Source organism: Melospiza melodia, chromosome 7, assembly GCF_035770615.1.
Source record: "Melospiza melodia melodia isolate bMelMel2 chromosome 7, bMelMel2.pri, whole genome shotgun sequence".
NCBI classification, from domain to species: Eukaryota; Metazoa; Chordata; class Aves; order Passeriformes; family Passerellidae; genus Melospiza; species Melospiza melodia.
This window is the reverse complement of record NC_086200.1, coordinates 7402721-7423630: the sequence shown is the minus strand read 5'-3', so window position 1 is coordinate 7423630 and position 20910 is coordinate 7402721. Positions and strand designations below refer to the sequence as shown.

At 54.9% G+C, this 20910-nt stretch overlaps 2 protein-coding genes across 2 annotated transcripts; one reads left to right on the top strand and one right to left on the bottom strand.

Annotated features, from left to right (window-relative positions):
* Positions 1–1760: 1760 nt before the first annotated feature.
* Positions 1761–2873, top strand: LOC134420481 (serine/threonine-protein kinase pim-1-like; the record flags this gene model as incomplete). Its single annotated transcript, XM_063160647.1, has 2 exons — positions 1761–2103; positions 2761–2873. Coding segments are annotated over 2 exons (456 nt in total), but the record flags the coding sequence as incomplete, so codon positions are not given.
* A 16247-nt stretch (positions 2874–19120) lies between these two features.
* On the bottom strand, positions 19121–20531 carry LOC134420870 (olfactory receptor 14J1-like). The gene is made up of 2 exons (XM_063161280.1): positions 19577–20531; positions 19121–19134 (listed from the first exon to the last, which is right to left on the bottom strand). The coding sequence occupies exons 1-2, from the start codon at positions 20529–20531 to the stop codon at positions 19121–19123; spliced, it is 969 nt and encodes a 322-aa protein (XP_063017350.1).
* Between the last annotated feature and the right edge of the window lie 379 nt (positions 20532–20910).

Here is a 20910-nt window from a genome sequence, read left to right as displayed (position 1 = left end):
AGGAATGTAGAAGTAGGCGTAGGTGCTGATATGTAAGCTGACCAATCCTGAGCTCAACTTTTGCAATATGTATGAAGCTCATTATTAACTGTATTTAACCCGCCGTACTGATCAATAAAATCGAGCCTGTGATGATCAAACTGATGTCCTGGTTCCCTTCCGTCGACAGACACTAAAATACCATGAGCCACACACAGTTTTCCTTCCCCTGTTTTTACAGGAAAGCAACACTGGAGGTGTCAGTGCAGTGCTGGGCTCAGGTAGGAATCCTACCCCAAGGGAAGGTGGCCCTACAGTGTTTGACGCTCAGCAAGGACAATGCACAGCAGCAAGCGAGGGGATCGCTGTGCCAGTGTGCAGGAGTCAGGGCTCTGCATCTGGGCTCAGCACTGCAAAGTTCCCGTGTTTGGGCAGACAGAGGGGCTGTCCCCGGGGCGCGCGGGGCTCGAACGTGGGGCTCGTGGGGTGAGCGGGGAACGGACACGGGGACGAACGGCCCCGGTGCTTCAGTTGCAGCGGCGGCAGCGGCGGCAGCAGCAGCAGCGGCGGCAGCAGAAGCGGCGGCAGCAGAAGCGGCGGCAGCAAAGAAATATTTTGATTACTCTCTTTCTTTCTCTTCTCTCTTTCTTTCTCTCTCTCTCCCTTTCCCGCTGTCGGGCACCTTTCTCTCGGGGTCCCTTGCCCGGCGTCCCTCTCCTCTCCCCGCCTCCCTCTCCCCTGCAGGGCTGGGCCATGCCCCCGGCCCGCCCCCGGCCCCGGGCGGGGCTGCCCCGTGCCCGGCCCCGGCCGTCCCGCCGCGGTCTCGCCTCCGCCCGGCTCTGGCTGTACTGGCGGTGGCGCTGCCGGGCGGGCATCGGTGCCTGGGGCGGGGGCAGCATCGCCGCCTTTTGCCTCCGCCTGGCGCGAGCCCGGCCCCAGACCCGACGCAGGGTCCGGTCCCGACCCCGACCCCGACCCCGGCCCCGGCCCCGGCCCCGGCCCCGGCCCCGGCCCCGGCCCCGGCCCCGGCCCCGGCCCCGGCCCCGGCTCCTCCCGGGGCCCGCGGAGCACACACGCGGCGCGGCCGCTCCCGCCGCCTCCGCTGCGGCTTCCCCGGCCCGAGCTCCGCCGCTCGGCAGCGCGGCCGCCGGCCCCGAGCCTCCCGTGCCGCGTTCCCGGGAGCGAACGCCTGGGCATGGCCGGCCCGGGGCGGGTGAGGGGCGCTCGGGGGTCGTTGCTGGCCCCGGGCCGAGCGCTGACAGCCGCGTCCCGCCCGCAGGGACGGCGCAGGAGGCCCTGCAGGAGCGGTACCGGCTGGGATCGCTGCTGGGGCGCGGCGGCTTCGGCAGAGTCTTCGCGGCCACGAGGATCTCGGACGGCGCCCCGGTGAGCGGCGGGGCCGGCGGCGGGAGCAGGAGGAGGGGATGGAGGAGGAGGAGGGCGGAGGGCGGAGGATGGGGCTCGCAGTGCGGGCGGCGAGCTCACCCCGCTGCTGCCCTTGGCTTGCAGGTGGCCATCAAAAGGGTGCCACGGAACCGCGTCCGGCACTGGGGCGAGCTGGTGAGTGAGCGGGGCCAGCAGCCGGGGCTGCCGGCCGGGGATGAGCCGGGGCCCGGCACGGTGGGAGCCGCCAGGACGCCCCGAGGGAGAGCGGGCGTGGGGCCAGCGCAGGGCGCAGAGCATCCAGGGCTGGCTGAGGGCTTCCCCAGGCCTGGCACGGCATCGGCCCCACTGACGGCATCGTGCTCCTCCCGCAGCCCGACGGCACCAGCGCACCCCTGGAGGTCGTGCTGCTGGGCAAGGTGTCCACTGGCTTCCCCGGTGTGGTCCAGCTGCTGGAGTGGCTCGAGCTCCCCAACTGCATCGTGATGGTGCTGGAGCGGCCAGAGCAGTGTCAGGACCTGCAGCGTTTCATTCAGGCACGGCGGTTCCTGCCTGAGGAGGAGGCGCGGGAGCTGTTCCGCCAGGTGCTGGAGGCCGTGCGGCACTGCACCAGCTGCGGGGTCCTGCACAGGGACATCAAGCCAGCGAACATCCTGGTTGACCTGGACACCGGGCAGGCCAAACTGATTGACTTTGGCTGTGGCACCTACCTGCAGGACACAGTCTACACTCACTTTGCAGGTGAGCCTACACAGGGCTGTGCTCCCGCTGCTGACATCTCATGGCCCGACATCTCATGGCCCAACATCTCCCAGCCCAAGCTGGCTGTGGCAGCGGGGATTCTCTCTTTTGCTGCCAGTCAGGGCACTGAATCTTCAGCTGAGTTGCTTTAGAGCAGGGCTGGGTGGGCAGCCATCTTCCAGCCCTGCTGGCAGCCTTTGCCAGCCACTCTGCCCAGGACTGGGGCTGGGCTGGGGCAGCCAGCCCGACCAAAACCCCCGTGGGTGGGGGTAGCAGAGAGGGAGGGCGGAACCTGTGCCCCAGCCAGTTTGGTGTGCAGATGAGAGGAAGGGCTTGGACTGCTCCACTCGCCCTGTTTGCCTTGGCTTCATAATATTTTTGGGGCAATGCAGGCAGGGAGGATAAGGGCAGGTTTTTTCCCCAGCATGGAGTGGGTTTTTCCTTTGCAGGTCATGGTCGGGCCTAGCCAGGGCTGCCCCCTTCCAACACCAGAGGCTTCTTTTCCAACTCTAACTTTGTGCACAAGTCCCAGGTGCTGGCGAGAGGGCAGTGGTCACCCTGTGTGCCCCTGATGCAGCCCCCGCAGGCGCAGGGATGCTGGGGCCAGGCTCTGGGAGCAGCAGCATCCCCCTGATGAACTCCATCTGTATTCCATAGGAACACTGTCATACAGCCCCCCGGAATGGAATGACTTTGGCTGGTACCATGGCGAGCCAGCTACCATCTGGTCCCTGGGCATCCTGCTGCACCAGATGGTCTGCGGGGAGCACCCTTTCAGGAGGGGCCAGAACCACAGCTGGGGCCAGCTCCCGCTGCCACAACGGCTCTCTCAAGGTGGATCCTCTTCTCTGGGCACGGGGGGAATGCCAGTGCTGGGAGCCAGCAGCGGGGTCGTGGGCATCCCACTCTAGCAGCTGCTGAGGAGGTGGCACATGTCCTGCTCTCCTCCAAAACAGGGAATTGATGGGAAAGTTTAGGCCCAGCACTGGGCACATCCAGCATGGTCTCGGCACGGGAATAGTGGGACAAAGCAGACAGGAGCCTTCTCTGGCTGACCGTCACTTTCTGCTTTCTCTCCCCAGAGTGCAAAGATCTGATCAGGTGGTGTTTATCGGTGAACTCCTTGGACAGACCCGCACTGGAAGACCTGTTCTGTCATCCTTGGATGTGGGATATTCCTCTGCCATAGAAGAAGGGAGAGAGCCACAGGCACACTTTGATCCAGAGCCCTGGTAAGTTCCTGCTCCACACATGCCTTGGCAATGAGAAGCAAAGGAACCCAGAGCTTTTTGTGCTGCCTGTGTCACTGCACCGGGGTCATGGGATGGGAACACACAGCCCTTGTGCTGGAGCTGAGCTGCTCTGCCCAGCACTGGTGGCCGCCATCCCAGCTGATTTTGCTTGTCCTGGTTCCCTGACAGCTGGGGCCCTGGGCAGAGCCCTGAGAGCCTGGTCTGCCCCCAGGGAAGGAGAAGGAGCCCCTTGGAGAAGCTGTACCGGGTGGGGATGCTGCTGCTGGAGACAGCGAGGGTGATATCAGGGATGACAAGCTCTTCCTCAGCCTGGCAACGGGAGGCTGAAGGTGATGCACTTTGATTCTGGCACCTTCTTCAAAGCCAAACTCCACAGGGAATTTGCAGATGAGTCCCACCCGGGGAAATTCTGCCAGATGTGGGCATGACCCAACGTGGCGGGGAACCAAAGGCTCCCCCTTTGCTGGGGCAGATGCAACTCATTCTTCAGTGGCTGCCCAGCTGCTTTTGGCAGGGCTGGGAGGAGGGGCTGGGGTGGGTACGAAATGGGAGTGGGCTCCTGGCTCTGCCAACAGCCCCCTGCACCCACCGTGCCCCGGGCTGGGGCTGGGGCAGCCAGCCCGACACAAGCAAAGCCCCATGGTGGGAGCAGAGGTGGGGCTCCAGAACCTGTGCGCAGCTGCTTTGCTGTGCAGGCAAGGAAGGGCTTGGGCTGCTCCACTGCCCTTGTTTGCTTTGGGGTCACCGGGATTTTGGGGGGCAGTGCAGGGGGGAAGAGAGAAAGTGTGGGCTTCCCTCACCAGTGGGTGGGTTTTTCCTTGGCATGCAGGGGTTGGGCCTTCCTCAAGGCCCTGACAGAGATAAGAGTTTTTAGCATTTTTCTTGTTTTCCCTTTCTGTCTCTAAACTCTTTTCAATAATGTGTTGTTTGTTATTCCAGAGGAAGCGTTCCAGGTGGTCCAGTCTGGATGGGGAAGTGCTTGGGAGCAGCTGTGGCGTGGATGGGCCGTGCCCTTGGAGAAGGCTGAGGCCATGGTTTGGGAGCAGCTTTTCTTCCAGCCGTGGATGGTGTGAGGTGGGTCCCTGTGTGCTTGGGCAGGGTGGGATCAGAGCTTTTGGGAGCTGGCAGCGAGCACAGGAGCATCCTGCTCTGGGCAGCTGCTGAGGGCTGGATGTGCCATGGCTGGCTGCGGGCTGGGCACATGTCCTGCCCTCCTGCTCTGTGCCAAAGGCAGCAGGGATGGGCAGCTCTGGGCACAGCTCTGGGCACAGCCAGCATGGGCACCGCAGGCCTTGGCACAAGGGCACAGGAGCCCTCAGCTGACAGGCGGTTTCTGCTTTCTCTCCTTGCAGCCGGGCTCTGCGGGTGCTGTTGCTGCTCTGAGCTCTGCCAGGGCTCTGCTGGGCTCAGCCCTGGGCCCAGCTGGGCTGGCTCTGCCCTCACATTGCTCTGACAGCTTTGCATCAGACGAGCCCATTGTGAGCACAGCGCCTGAGCTTTCTGCTTTGGCCGGTGAGTGAGACTCTGCTGCAGGCCCAGAGATTGCAGCTGGGGACACACATCCAATTGGCAAGGACCCAAACTCTCCACAGTCCGGGCTGAACACCTGGATCTGCACAGGGTGTTTTGTCTGTCCCATTCTTCCTACTTGATTGGCTGGAATTGTGCAATTGCACTTTGTTCCTCCTCTAGCAGTGCCAGGAGTGGGCCAAAGGCTGGCGAGTGGGCCGTGTTCCTGAGGCAGTGCAGTCTGGAGCTGGTGGATGGAGAATTGCCCTTCTGCACTTCCAAACCTGAGCAAAAAGCCATAAGTGGGACTTTGTGACTCTAAGAAATCCCTGACAGTTTCAAAGGGAATGTGCAGCTCATTCCCAGGCTGAGAAGGAAGGTCATCTTCTAAAGGATTTGGGCTTTGACAGTGTTTCCATTCCCAGTCCTGCTTGGAGCTGGAAGGGCACAAAGCAATTTCCTCTTGCTTCCACCACAATTTCAAATACCAGTGTTGGAAACAAAGCCCAAAATCTTTTAAAAGGCTGCTGAGATCAGTAAGATGGATCCATGCCATCAGCACATTTACAATGTAAAGAACTGAGTTCTCTTTTTAAAAAGATCATTTACCTCTTAATGCAAATAATGTAACTTTGCATTTATGTTTTGTTTTTTTCACTGACATGTTATGTGTTTTCACTAACACTTGGATTTTATTCTTATCTTTTACAATTTACCTATTTTTTTTTCCTTTTTCCTTTTTTTTCCTTTCAATAGAAAACATGTCCTACAGAAGAAATGTCCTTTGCTCCTCGTTCCTGTCTGGAGCAGCTCCCTTCCTGCTGGCTGAGCTGCTCAGGCAGAGCCCGGCAGCTCCTGGCCCTGCAGGGCTGAGGCTTTTCCCCATTGCTGGGCACAGACTGATGGAGCAGCACTGCTGAACACGGGCACACAGAGGGACCAGCAGCAGCTGCCTTTGGCCACCTGAGGCTCCAAGGCCCAAACTCTGAGCAGCCAGGGCTGGAAGAGACTGGCAGGATCTGATCCCTGACTCTGGGCAGACAGGGCTGCACAAATGACCCCACAGCAGCAGCAGCAGCAGCAGCAGCAGCACATGGAGCTGACTTTGAGCACAGCCCCTGCCCCTCTTCCCTCCCGTGTGCAGCGGTGTCACAGCAGCCTGAGGCACCTGGGAGCCCCCAGTGGCAGCAGGGACTGGAGATGGCAGCCCTGGGCTCCTGGAGGCTGTGCAAGGAACGGAGCTGGGCACTCCCTGTCCATGGGGAGCTTCCAGATGGAAAAGGCTGCTGTGCCCAGGCAGCTGCAAGGGCACAGAAAGGAGGCTCTGGAGCACTGGATCTGTGCCAGTGCCACAGTCCTGGGCAGCAGCCAGCGAGCCCTGGGGGAACAGAGGGCACAGCAAGAGGGACAGAAGCAGGCAAGGGCAGAGACTGGAGAGAGCCAGGCCTGGGAGCAGGAGCAGCTGCTCCATTGCACTCTTGGAGAAAGCTCTTGGCTGGTTCAAAGCAGTGAAAGGCGTGAAGGGCAGAGAGCAGGCCACAGCAAACAATGCTCCTGTTTGCACAGCCTCCCCTCTCCATGTCCCAGAAGGAATTGCATGGACTGTGTTCTTCTCTTCAAGCTGACTCATTCAGCATGAGCAGCTCAGCACCAGGAGCTGAAGGAGCTGAAGCCTCAGGCCACAGGAGCTGGGCAAGAGGGAACTTTTGGAGCAAAGGAATGCTGCTAAAATAGCCCCAGCTGAATGCAGTGGATAGAATCATGGAATCACAGAATCCTTTGTGCTGGAAAAGCCCTCTGAGCTCGCCCAGTGCAACCGGTCACCCAGCAGTGCCAAGCCCAGCACTAAACCACGTCCCTGAAGAGCCAGGGCCTGGACACCAGCCCTGAGTGAGGCCTGGACAGCAGGCCCTGAGCCAAAGGTGGCCTCTGGATGAACCTTCCAAGCAAAGGTTATCTTTGTATCTGCTCCCTAATGAAATGTGCATGGTTTTTAGCACTGAGATAGATGTAGCCACTCATTAGTGAAACATGTCTTGACCTTTGTGTATTTAGAAGCCAGACAAGGCCATGAAATCTGACATCTGGCCTTGTTTGGGGCTGTATGGTCAAAGTCAGCTCCCTTGGTTCCTCCTTGAGCCCTGGCCAGGCTTTGGGAGGGACCCAAGAGGAGGATGAAAGCAGATGTTGCCACACTAGCAGTGCTGTCAGTTTGTTCATTCAGCACTGTCAGAGCTGGGCCCTCTCCCAGCGGGGTTGGAGCCTCTCCTGGGGCTGGAGGCACCTGCAGGAATTCCCAGTGCCCAGGAGTGGCTCTGCAGCCCTTGGCTGTGACAGCTTCCCCAGCTGGTGTGGGTCTGGGGGATGGTAAAGGCTGAGGGTAAATGCTGCTGGATCTTTCTTAATCACTGCAGGCAATCTTTGGTGGGGATGGTTGGGTGCATTGCTGAGCTGCTCCTTTTGTGATTCTTTGCTGCTCTGAACTGCAGGAAATGATACTGATTCCTTCAGTTGGAGTCTGTGTCTTTGGTGCTGACCCTGCCCACTGGCAAAACAAAACTGGCACAGTCTGGCCAGATCCCAACAAAATGTCACTTGTTCAGTGTCAGTGTGAGGAATCAGTCCCATCAGAAATTCCCAGATGGGAAGCCCTTCCCTGGAGTTCCCTGGCTCTGGAGTGGGCTGAGGTTGGAGCCCCGTGTGAGCAGTGGGGCAGTCGGGTAAAAGAAGCTGCACCCCTGGATGGCTTCAAATGCATCCAAAAATTGCACATGGAAAAGGGAAAGACCTTGTGGGTTTGGGCAGACAAAGATGAATTTGTTAAGAGTACATAGGAAACAGCACCTTCAGAAGAAACAATTATGGTTGGAATGCTCCCACATGGAGCAAGAGAAGAAGGTTTTAATCTTGAGCTCTGATGCATTTGTGCAAGTGAAATATCTATATACATAATAATTATATATGTATTTATAGTATAATAATACCTCAATATATCTATTTATATATATTTATTTATGTCTGTATCTATCTATATTTCTATATCACTATCTATGTATAAAATTACATAATAATGTGAAATAGGGCTGACAATACCAATTTGGTAGCTTTGGCTGCTCAGGGATGTAACACTAAATACCCTACAGAACAGGATTGGCCAGGACCCTAATGTCAGTGGTCAACTTTTTGAGATTGTATACAATGAAAAAGGGAGGAAGGGAGGAAATTGGCTATTTTTGCAGGGGTTGCTGATACTGTGATGCAGAATGCTTTGTCTGTTCCTGTAAAAAATACAGTGATTTTGCCTGCAGGGTTTTTCATGTACCAGAATATGCACAAGCTGCAGGATTGGTTGCACGGGTGAAGGGGTTGTTAAAAGAGCAGTTGGAAAAATGAGGAGATGGGAACCTTTTTCCATGGAGAACCATCTCCCAAATGTGCTCCATGTCCTTCACAATGGCCCACTGGGGAAATGGAAACCCCCTGGCTGTGCACGGCTGCCCCCAGTTTGCAAATCCAGCCATGGGCAGTGAGACTTGGGCTGCCTGGGAAATTGTTCTGGCTGTGATGGCCCCTGGCAGGGCCAGCCCAGAGGCTGCAGGGCTGGGCCTTCATGCATTGGAATTCATTAGGATAAATTCAAAGCAAATGAGAGCTATCAATACTGAAACAGGAATTCAGATTCCTCCAGGACACTTTGATTTGGTAACTGCTCCCTTGGAGCTTGGCCTTGCAAAGTGTTCATGTCATGGCAGGAGGAAATGATGCAGAATATCAAGGAGAAATTACAGTAATTCTGTAAACAATAACAAACAAGATTGGATTGTTCAACCCCGTGACAGGGTAGCACAATTATTGATTTTGCAATTTTAAGAACGATTGTGAAAACAGCAGATCCACCTCCAGTCACCACCGTTTGTGGAGATAAAGGGTTTGGGTGCAGCAGTCCTAATAATGGAGCCAGAGTGTGGGTCTGGAGGCCAAATGGCCCTCCCGAGGCAGCTGAAGGAGCAGCTCCTGGGAAAGACAACTCTGAGTCCTGAACCCTGGGCAGGAACAATGGGAATGTGTCCCTGCAGCCAAGGATTCTGTGTGAGAACAAGTAGATCTGCCAGGATATTGTTTTACACATCCTGCCAGACCAGATCTCCCTGTTTGCCCCAAGGGCCCCTTTGGGAAATGCTCTGATCCACAGGGCTCCATGTGAAGGCTGCTGTGACACTGAGGGACTTGCACAGGAATTCCATCCAGGAGCCTGGGTGCCCCTCAGGGACTGGGACCCGGCCCCTTCCAGCCAGAGGGGAAAGGGCCCCCCCAAGCCTTGTTAGCCACAGACAGCATGGTAAAGCTGAACAGCAAAGGGCCTGGGGGCATTATTCTGGAATTAAAAAGGTGCCAGCTCCATGGACAACAGAATTCTTGTTCCTAACTCGAATGAGATTGAAAAAAAGAATGAAGAACAGTGTCACTAAAGTACTACTGATGTCTGTAAGGTGTACCTTGATAGTCAGCCAGAATCTTTGTCTGCCACAAACACCTCTAGTGTTTCACCAAGGAATTGGTCATCAAAATGTAATGATGGGTTATGATGGATTGCTGAGCTTCTTTTGTAATTCTTTGCTAATGATGATGTGCTTTGCTGAGCTTATCCTTTTGTAAATCTCTGCAGCTGTGCATGATATAAATGACACAATTCCTTGAGTTGGTGTCTGTGTCTTTGGTAGTGACCCTGCCCACTGGTGAAACAGGGCCCCCTCTTGCCTAAGTGTTCCCTGGGAAGGCAAAAGCCCTCCCTCCAAAATTCCCCCCTTCCTCCCTGTTCCCCCCTTCACACCCTGAGCATGATGTGCTCTGGTCTGGTGTATGGCCGGGGTCAGTTGGGGTCCCCTGTCCTGGCTGTGTCCCCTGCCCAGCTCCCCCGCAGCCCCAGCCCCTCCCCAGCATGGCTGGACGAGGGGCAGGACAGGCCTTGGCTGTGCTGCAGCTCAGCAAGAACAAAACCATCTCTGCGTGCCCAGCCCTGTGCTCAGCACCCGGCCCAGCAGTGTCTCAGTGCCAGGGGCTGTGCCCTCAGTCCCTGCCAGGGGTTTCCATGGCAACTGCCAGGCCAGGTGACCCAGGTGTCCCCCCAGTGCCGGTTGCCATGGAAACAGTGCCCAGCCCCGCCCCTTTCTGTCTGGCTGACCTGGCCTTTGGCCCTGGCAGTGCCGGTGGCTGCTGGTTCCTGGTGCCTGAGCGGCCAGCGCGGCACAGGGCAGGTGGCCATGCCACAGCCCCCAGCAAGGGATCCCCTCTGGCTCTGGGCACTGACACCAGCCCTGAGCACGGGGCCAGGGCAGCTTTCCATGGTCACCAACCACCACAACGGGCCCGGGCAATGGTTGCCATGGCACCAAACCAAGGAACGGGTCCCCGTGGCCGTTGCCATGGCACCTGGTGGCACCAACGAGTGTTGCTGCAATTGTACCTGGAACAGCCCTGGCACCACTTTGTTCCAGGGTTGCCATGGCAGCCGAGGACAGCAACAGCTCTGTGGGCAAGTGGCCATGGAACCTGGCTGCAGAAATGGCTCCTTGGGCTGGTTTCCAAGGAAACCTGAACTGATGGGGGTTGCCATGGCACCCAAACCCAGCAGTGGGGTCATTGCAGTGTCCATGGCAACAGTCCCTTGCAATGGCACCACTGCGTGTTGGGATGATGATCCACCCTCACAGCTGGCCCAGGGCAGGTCTGGAGTGCTCCTGGTGGCAGCTTGGGCTTGGCACACACTTGGGGAGGATGTCTGTTTACAGTGGGGAAACTCAGGAGTTTTAGATTGCTTCAAAAATCAAAGAAGGAAAATCCCTCTTTGGCTGTGTGCAGCCACTTCTCCAAACAAAGCAGGTTCCAGGTGAGTGAGGAAAAAATGGGCTTGGGGAAAGTGGAGCAAGGTTGTCCACACTGGCTCAGAGCTCAAGGCACCGCTTCTCTGAGCAGGCCAGACCTCCTTAGGAGAGTCCCTGGATCAATATCAGTCACTGAATGCTGCAATCACCTCTTGTGTAATAGGAACAGCAATAAAAGACCCTTTAAAATAAAGTCACCCTTTAAAATAGGAATACATATTTCCTGGAAGCTCTTTGAACTATTAGTCCATAACTGTCAAAGGAAAACCTCCTAATGAACTACACTGGAGCAGAGGGAAATCAAGGCAGAGCCAGGGTTTCTCAGGACGTGCTTGATCCTCATGAGCCTCACTGTGCATTTGGAGTGAGCCATTGAACCTCAGGGCCTGGGAGGAGATTGCACAAACCTTGCCAGGAGTCAAAGGCAGAGGAAACACCCAAGGTGTCTCCAGGCATTCATGGCTCCCACTGAGGTCCCTCTCCAACACAGGCTCCTCATGGACTCCTTGGAGGAGAGAATTGGTGGCCAGGATGGCACAAAAACCCCTCAGACACTCAGTGTGGAAAGGAAAATCCAAAGCACCTTCAGCACCTTGAGTGTCTCAAAGCATTAATGAGCCCCACTGAGTGTCAGTACAAAGCTCTCCAGGGACTAATTAACGCAGATAACTGGGGCCATGATTGCACAAACCTCTCCCAGAGTCTGTATCCAAAGGGAAACACCAAGTACCTTAAAATAACTGAAGTACCTTGAAGCATTAATGAGCCCGACTGAGTGGTGTTACTGAGAAAGCCTCTGCAGGGACTAATTACAACACATAATTGGAGGCCATGACTGCACAAAGCTCTCAGAGTTTTCAAGGCCAAAGCAAAACCCAAAGCCCTTTCCAAAACCGGCAGGCCCTGCAGGGAGCATTAAGGAGTCCCCAAGAGCCATTCCTGAGCAAGGCTCCCCAGGGACTCCTTCCAGCCGATCCTTGAGGCCACTGGGATGTGGGCTAGGGGGGATGCTGAGGGCAGGACAAGGGGCTGACATTGCCCAGCCTGGCTGGGGTTGTGCCAGGAGGCTCCAGGGCCTCAGGAAAAGGTGTCTCCTCACAGCCCTTGGTGGCACAGACCCTGCTGCTGTGCTCCAGGGCACCAAGAACTGGCTTCTCTTTGTCCCCACCTGTCATCACTGCCTGCAGATCTCTGCTCTGCCTGGGGCCTGGGGACACTTTCTCTGTCGTGTCCCTGACAGGGATCTCTTCAAAGCACAAACTTCAGTGTTTCAATAGAACTGAGTTCTTGATGGTTCTTGAGGGTTCTGTGACATCACAGAGCTGGATGTGACATCACAGAGCTGGCTGGGAGGCCATAGAGCAGTGTCTGCCATCACAGAGGGTGGCTCTGAGGCATCAGAGAATGAGTTGTGACATCACCTGGTGGCTGTGTAACATCATAGAGCAGGCTGTGACATCACAGACCAGGTTGTGACATCACAGGGTGACTTTGTGACATCAGTCTTCTGCGATGTCACAGCACTGCTGTATGAAATCACAGGGTGACATAGAGTTGTCTCTGTGACGTCACAGGGGCTGTGTGACATCATGGGGGCAGTGTGACATCACAGGGGTTGTATGACATCACAGGGGCTGTGTGAGGTCACTGGGGAGGTCACTGTGCCGTGGCCCCCCTCACAGTTCCCCAGAGCAGTCCAACCGTGCTCGTGCACAGCGGGGTCCCCTGTCCCCCCAGGTCTCCCCGCCCCCGGCCCCGCAGCCTCCCCCAGAGGATGTTCCACGAGATCGACCCCAGAGCCTGAATCGGGGCCAGGGGGCCGGGGCCCTGGGGGTGGCACAGGGGGACAGGGACCCCCCGGCAGTGTCCCTGTGTCCCCCAGGGCCAGAGCCTGGGCCAGGGCTCCTTCACCCTGGTACCAACGAGGCCTTGAGAGCGCTGAAAAAATCCCCAGGAAGGGGTCAGCAAAAACCAGATTTAATATTAAGGGACAGCAGCACAAAATCCCTTGGCAAGAGTCACACTGCTCCTGACTGGGCACTTCAGGCACACCAAGGAAACAAAGCAATAATGAAACAAAACAGAATCCAGGCAATCAAACCAGAAATGAACCTAGAAGTGTCCCTGTGTTTGTGTGTGTGTGACACAAGGACAGCAAGGGCAAGGATAAAAGGAACATGGCCTGAAAGCTTAACAGACCTCAAACTTAACAGGACTTTACTAATACATTAACCTTAACTGATACTTTCAACCTCACAGTTTAGCAAAAGAGCAGAATATAACAGTATGTAACCTAACTTAAACCTATGACTTCGCAATTTAACAGAGGAATAACACTTAATAATATTGAACTTAACATATAACTTATACTAAAGGTAACTGCTTAGCAAAAGCAAACTTCTCAGCAGCATTTAACTTCATTGAGGCCTTGTGATTTACCCTTCCCTACAGGCCTGACTGACTCAGCTATCCAAGGCACTCCAACCCCTCGGAGAGCAGCATTTCTGCCACATTTCCCCAGCACAGGCACTCCTGTGTGCACACAGACACCAAGAGTCAGCGCAAGGCACCTGTGAGAAATTCCCCTGAGGGCAGGAAATGCTCCCTGTGGATCCTTTGGCATCTCCCCAGAGGTGAAGGGTTGAGCCTGGAGGAGTGGGGGGATCGCCCCAGGCTCCGTCGTTGTTCAGGATCCTCGAGTGCAGCAAACGGGAGAGTTCCCGGCTGGGAGAGGCCCCACTCAGAGGGAGTCGCTGGCCCAGGAGAGCTCCAAGGGCTCCTTTTGGAGCGCTGTGTGCAGGGCCCCAAGAGAGGGGCTTCAGTCCCAGCAATGGCTCATCCTGGCCGCACTTGGCATCAACAGCTTTCTTTAGCAGGGTGAGAACAGGGTGTGTTGTGCCACTGAGGGAACAAAAACAGTTCCCAGGGCTGCTTCTGGAGAAACCGGGAACTGGTTGGGCAGCAGCAGTGCCTGGAGCAGACAGTGTTTGTGATGAGCTGCAGAGGAGCTGAGCCCAGGGGCTGTTGGCCAAGGCCGAGCCCCAAGGAGCATTTCTCAGCTGGCAGGGCGGCCTGAGAAGGGCAGGGGGGAATGCAGCAGCACTGGGCCCATGGAACCAAGGGACCATTGTGACACTGTGGGGCCCTGTGAGACCAAGGGACCACTGTGACACTGTGGGGCCCTGTGAGACAGAGGGACCATTTTGACACTGTGGGGCCTCATGGAATCATGGAGAGCACTGTGACATTGCTGGGCCTCATGGAACCAAGGGAATGGTAGTGATAGTGTGTGGCTCCATGAATGTAGGGATCATTGTGACACTGGCAGGCCCCATCAAACCAAGGGTCCACGGTGACTCTGTGGAGCCTCATGGAACCAGTGAGACAATTGTGACCCTGGGGTTCCTTACAGAACCAAGATGACCATTGTGATACTGTGGGGCCTTGTGAAACCAAGAGGCCTTTGTGACACTGCAGGGCTGCATGGAACCTACCATTGTGACATTGTGGGGCCTCGTGTCATAATTGGTCCATTGTGACACTGTTGACCCAAAGGAGAACATTGTGACACTAGAAACCCCCAGAGCCCAAAGGTCAATTGTGACATTTCAGGGCTCATGGAACAGAGGAGTCACGTGATATTGTGGGGCTTGGAGAGCTATGGAGACCATTGTGACACTGCAAAGCCTCGTGGATTCATTGGGACCATTGTGACACCACTGGGCCTTATGAAACCTAGGGACCACTGTGACAATGCTGGACTTCATTAAACCAAGGGTCCATTGTGACACTGCAGGTCTTCTTGTAATCAACAGGCAATTGTCCAGCTGACCTTGGCACATTGAGAGTCTCTTCATCTGCTATTGAAATACTGGGGCTCTGTTCTTTCCTTCTCATGGAAAAGAACTGGCCTTCTCCTCCAGACACCCATGGACAGAATTGGGATTTCACCTCCAAAATTCCATATATCCAGAGATTGTTCCAATAGGAAGATGGTCAGGACAAATCTGGCTGGTAATGGTTTCACAAGGGTCACCTTTCATTTGTCCCCAAAACTCTGGGGAAGGCTCTGTGCTTTCCTAACTTTGGGAAAGAACTGTCCTTCTAGTCCAGGTGCCCATGGCCAAGATTGGGATTTCACCTCCAACATTGTCCATTGTGACAGACTGGAGGAGATTGTTGGCTGAAAACATTTTGTCAGGGGCGGGGGGGGAGGAAGGGGCAGGTCCAGCCCTGCCCAGCCCTGGAACCCCAGCCCTGCCCTGCCCTGGAACCCCAATCCCCCCAGAGCCTCTATCCCAGCCCAGCAGTGTCTGCCAGTCCCTGGCACAGCACAGGCAATGCTCCACAGCCACCTCTGCAGCCCCAGCCCAGCTCCCGAGGGACCAAATGAGCCCAAGGCCCACCTGGGGGAAGGGCCCAGGAAGACCAAGGGGTATTTAAGGCTGATCACAAGGCAAGCACACATCTTGACCCTACCTCCTCTTGGAATTTCCATCTGAAATGTGCTGGAATCCAGGAGTTGGTACCTCTGTTTGTGCTCCTCTGTATTTTTTTGCCTTTCCCTCTTTCTGTCATTTCCTTCTATTTCTGTCCTTTTGTAAATTTGAGTAGTGTAAAATTCAAATAGCTTAGAGTTTGTGAAGTTGAATGGGTCAAGTCAGTGCTTTAAGAAGTGTTCTGTGTTTATTGAATGTCGTTTTAAACCAGTTGCTAAAATTTCTCTCATTTTGTAAAGTTGCCAGCAAAGTCTTTTTTGTTGTTTTGGGGTCCTGAAAATCTCTTGCTGGTATTTCTCCAGTACATCTTACTCAGAGGACACAAACAATTGTAATTCCTTTTAAATGTCTCCTTGAGAGAGTTTTTTGGGGAATGGGAGTCAGGGCTTGTGTGTCCTGCTTGGCACAGCCCAGGCAGGGCTTTCCCAGCCACATTCCACTCTCCATTTCCCAGCTGGAGCCGCTGCGCCTCTGAGTTGTGCTGCCCCAGCCCCAGGGACGCTCTCCTTGTCTGCCCATTCCCCCACGGTCTCTGGGCAGGGATGGCCTCAGTGGGGGCTGCTGACATCCTCAGCACCTTGGAGGCTGCTGCTGAATTTTCCTGCTGCAGAGGCTTGTTCAGCCTTCAGCTCTTGAGTGCAGGAATTCAGTGTCCCAGGGTTCATTAACATTCAGAACAGCTGAACAAGCCAAGCCTCTGGGAATAATTTGATTTTAATTTTCAAATCTTTTGTGGTTAATTAGATGAATTCCAGGAGTCTATTCAAGGTGAATAGATTCTATTTATAAAGACAGTGAGAAAAGATTACTTAGGCCAAATTTAGGGTTTTTTTCCCTGTCAATTTATTGATACGTGCAATCTCCAGCTGACACTGAATCCAAGTACCTCCTCATGCAGTTTGAATAGATATGAAAGTCAAGACCCTTCATGGCTGACAGTCAATCAGACTCTGTCCCTACACCCACCCCACCATTTCCCCATCCAAGCCCTGGCACTCAGAGCAGCCTTGTGCAAATCTGAGCTCCCTCCAGCCCAGGCTGCACCTGCAGCTTTCAGCTCCTTGGTTCCAACTCCCACCTGCTTTCCTTGGAGAAGGAGCTGCCCGAGACACAGAGGGATGTTCATTTGTTGTCAGGCAACAAAGCCAGGGGAAGGTACAGCTCCATCAAATGCAAAAGTCATTCCTCTGCTGGATATTAAATCCACTTTCCACAGCAGACAGTCTCAGAGCAATGGAAAACCTTCTGAACCCAGCACAGATCCCAAGGTCCCCCCAAACCCTCCCTGCCCCGATTCTGCCCAGATTTGCTCTTTGCACACACAAGTCACAGGCTGAAGTCAGGAGCTCCCTCCATGACCAGAGGGAGGAAAAAAATGAAAGGGGATGAAGAGCTCTCCTGTGCAGAGCCCCTGCAGTGGGAACCACAACTTTTCAGGTTTGTGTCCTTTGGGCTCAGGAACTGGTGACATTCAGGGGCACAGAAGGGTTTCTTGCCAAAAAACACAATTTGAACAGGATACAGTTTAACATCGCAGCAAACAGAGTTCTCCATGATGTCCCAGCAGCATCTGACATGTCCACCATCCCCAAGGGATTTCTGTACAGGAACAGTTTTAGACAAAGACATAAGAAAAGGCAGTTCTGTGATAGATATAAACACAATAAAGATGTTGATTATTGATATATTTATTTGCACTTTGGAATGATTTGGCAACTTCCTGCAGCTCAAAGCATGAAGCCAGTCAGTTGAGAGGCAATTGAATGACCAGAGAGCATCTGGAGGAGGAAATCTGGGAGCAATGGGAAGCATAAATATCCAGCTCATATAGTGAAGAGATGTCCTTAGACATGGCCATTTCAATAGGAGAGCTTGAAACCCCAAATGGAAAAGAGAGATTTATATAATAGAATGAATACTGGTGACACCAGTAGAAGGCAAGATCAGTATTTCTTCTCCAGCCATCTGTACAATTCCAGGAAAACCCTGTTCCTGGTGGGAAAAATTTGCCATTTCTTAACAGTACTCAAATGACCCAGATGATAAAGTTGTGCCTGTATATGATGAAACTAACAGGTATTAAAACCTGTGCCCCTTTCCAGGCAGACATCAGCTGTGTGCCCATGAAAAGGCAGGGCCACTTGTGCCCTGAGGTGCCGAGCTGGGATTGCATCTCTCCAAGAGCACCTGAGGGAGAGCAGAGCACCTTGCAAGCTGCAGGTCCCTGACAGCCCTGCAGGGCTCCTGTCCCATCACCATCTGCTCTGCTCCAGTCTGAAACAGGGCCCAGCATGGTGCTGGGATCATCAGAGAGCTGAGGTGTGTGCTGGAATTCAATGCCCTCCCCATCCGACAGCAGGCCTGCATTTCCCTGCTGCAGCCTTGGTCTCCAGCACAGCAATGGAGGTGCTTTGGGCTCTGGACTGTTGCTGCAGCCCCCAGGGGCAGCTGAGCTCTGCCTTTGGCACAGTCAGGCCTGGCCAGTGCAGGCCATGCTCAGCAATTGCTTGTGTGTGCCTGGCCTTGCTGTCAGCCCAGGCAGCGGCTGCGTGGCCCCTTTGTGGCCCTGTGCTGGCCCAGCCATGGTGGCCCAGCCCCTGTGCAGGCCCAGGCCAGGCCAGGAGCATTGGGGCTGGGAACGGCCCCTGTGCCGTGGTGCCCACAGCAGCCTTGGGGCTCTGTGCCCCATGGCCTCCCTGCTGGGCAGCCTCTGCCAGTTCCTGCAGAGCCCCTGGCACCTGTGGGGCTGCACAGACAGCCCTGCCCCGGGCTCTGCCGGCCTCTGGGCCAGCAGAGAGGCAGCCATGGCCGGCCATGGCCAGGAACAGGCCCTGAGCCCCGCAGGAGGATGGAGCTGGGCCACAGCCAAACTCAGCCCAGGCCAAAGATGGGCTCAGCAACCAGGGCTGCCAATGCATGGGCACAGAGGCTGGTGCTGACAAATGTCCTGGGCCCCCTCCCTGCTCTGTCCATGCCACCAAGGGCACAGAGCAGCCTCCTCTCTGGGCCACTTGCCTGTTTGCAATGCCTTGCACAGGCGCTGGCCCTGCCCCACAAGGCCTGGCCTGAGTCCTGCCCCTGCACGCTCAGCCAGGCTCAGATGGACACTGATGGTTTCTGGGCCAGGCTCTCTGAGCCCAGCCCAGCTCCCTGCAAGCTCTGCCAGCTGCCCTGAGCTCTGGGCAGCACCAAGGGCCTCTCCCCAGCCCAGCCCAGCCGGCTCTGGCCCCACAGCTCTGCTCAGGCCAGGCTGCTCTGGGCACTGCCCCACGGCCTCAGCCCCTGGCAAGGGCACAGCAGCAGCTGCAGCTGCCACAGGACTCAGCCCCAGCCATGGGGGAAGGTGCTTGGCCAAGGGAAAGGAGGCTCCCTGGCTGCCCTGCTCTCCTCTGCAGGAGATGCTGAGAGCTCTGCAGCCCCTGCTGCCATCCCATCTTCCCAGGGCAGCACAAGAGCCTCAGCCTTGGGGCCCTCAAGAGCTGCTCCTGCTCCAGGCCCAGGGCCCATCCCAAAGCTGGGGCAGCCATAAAGCTGTGCCCATTTCTGTTCATTCCTGCTGTGATAAGAATAGTATAAAATTTCTTACAAAGTGGTTGCATATTCATTTTTTTCACCTAAACACAATGTGAGACTCCCTTCTTACACAATTTCTCTGGGTCACACAAATAGGAGGGATAATGAAATTGAAGGGGGTGGATAAGAGCATTTCTTTTATTGTATAGAATAAGAAGCAGAAAAAAAATTAAAATATACTTAAGGGCAGACTTGGCCTCTCATGATATGCACTGAGAGCTGCTGACAGAAGAAAGCAGGCCTTCTGTGGCTTGTTCTGATGGGTTACCTCTGCTGGAGTCCACGTGCCTACCAAGCCGCTCTAGCACTCCCCTCCTTGGATGCACAGGAGAGAGAAAATGTTATGGGAGACAAATTTTGGACTGAGATAAGGCAGTTTTCTATAGCAAAAGGGGAAGTTTTTACAGGCACCAGCAATGAGGAAAAACCCCAATAACGTTAATCTCTTCTTCTGTCAGCAAGTGATGTTCAGCCACTTCCTAGGAAGCAGAACTTCAGCAGTTGGAGTGGTTTACAAGAAGACAAACACTGTAAATAGGAAATGCCCCTTATTCTTCCTCCTTCCTTAGCCTTTATACCAGAACTGGGGCCATACAGTCTGCAATATCCCTTTGGTTAAATTGGGTCTCTTGCCTGCTGTCCCTTCCCAGGATCTGACCCACTTGCAGCCCCTTGACAGAGGGAGAATGCTGAGAGACAGCAGGAGCCAAAGCAGGGGTGTGTTTCCAGCTCCTTTGGGGTTCCCAATGCAAAGCACTGTGAGGGCTCTTATGGGACAATGAAAAGGCTGAAAAGCATCCAGTCACAGCTTTCCTGAGAGATTCCTTGAGCTCCTGGTTCCTCAGGCTGTAGATGAGGGGGTTTAGGGCTGGAGACACCACCGAGTACAGAACGGACACTGCCACATCCAGGGATGGGGAGGAGATGGAGGGGGGCTTCAGGTGAGCAAATGTGTCAGTGCTGAGGAACAGGGAGACCACAGCCAGGTGAGGGAGGCAGGTGGAAAAGGCTTTGTGCCGTCCCTGCTCGGAGGGGATCCTCAGCACAGCCCTGAAGATCTGCACATAGGAGAAAACAATGAACACAAAACAACCAAAACCTAAACAGAAAGTGACCACAAGAAGCCCAAATTCCCTTAAGCTGGAGTGTGAGCATGAGAGCTTTAGGATCTGAGGGATTTCACAGAAGAACTGGCCAAGGGCATTGCCGTGGCACAGGGGCAGGGAAAATGTATTGGCTGTGTGCAGCAGAGCATTGAGAAAGGCACTGGCCCAGGCAGCTGCTGCCATGTGGGCACAAGCTCTGCTGCCCAGGAGGGTCCCGTAGTGCAGGGGTTTGCAGATGGACACGTAGCGGTCGTAGCACATGATGGTGAGAAATGCAAATTCTGATGCAATGAAAAAGGCAAAGAAAAACACCTGTGCAGCACATCCTGAGTATGAGATGTTCCTGGTGTCCCAAAGGGAATTGTGCATGGCTTTGGGGACAGTGGTGCAGATCATGCCCAGGTCGCTGAGGGCCAGGTTGAGCAGGAAGAAGAACATGGGCGTGTGCAGGTGGTGGCCACAGGCTACGGCGCTGATGATGAGGCCGTTGCCCAGGAGGGCAGCCAGGGAGATGCCCAGCAAGAGGCAGAAGTGCAGGAGCTGCAGCTGCCGCGTGTCTGCCAATGCCAGCAGGAGGAAGTGCCTGATGGAGCTGCTGTTGGACATTCCTTAACTCTGAGCATTGTGGACTGTAGAAACAAGACATTGAAAAGCTGAGACCAAGCTCTTGGAATCAACCCTATAGGGTTATTTTAGGAATTCTCTCAAAGCTACTTCTTTACCTGTGGGGATACTTCACTCAATATGTTTATTATTGAGCTTGGGTTTATGCTTCTGATTTACTAATTCATCTTAAGCACTGCTCTCAGCCTGAACCCTGGGGAAGCCCACAGGGAAAACAGGGCTCCCTCTGCCCCATTGCAGTCAGATATGCTGGTCCCCACACAGGTGCACTTTGCCCATTCCACCTCCCTCTAGTTAAGGGTGATCCAACATAAACTGAACTTGAAAAATAAGTCGAGTTTTTAAAGACTCCAGTTTAAAA

Excerpts from the sequence above, each read along its gene's own strand:
- LOC134420870 (XM_063161280.1), bottom strand. The coding sequence starts at position 20,531 with ATGTCCAACAGCAGCTCCATCAGGCACTTCCTCCTGCTGGCATTGGCA.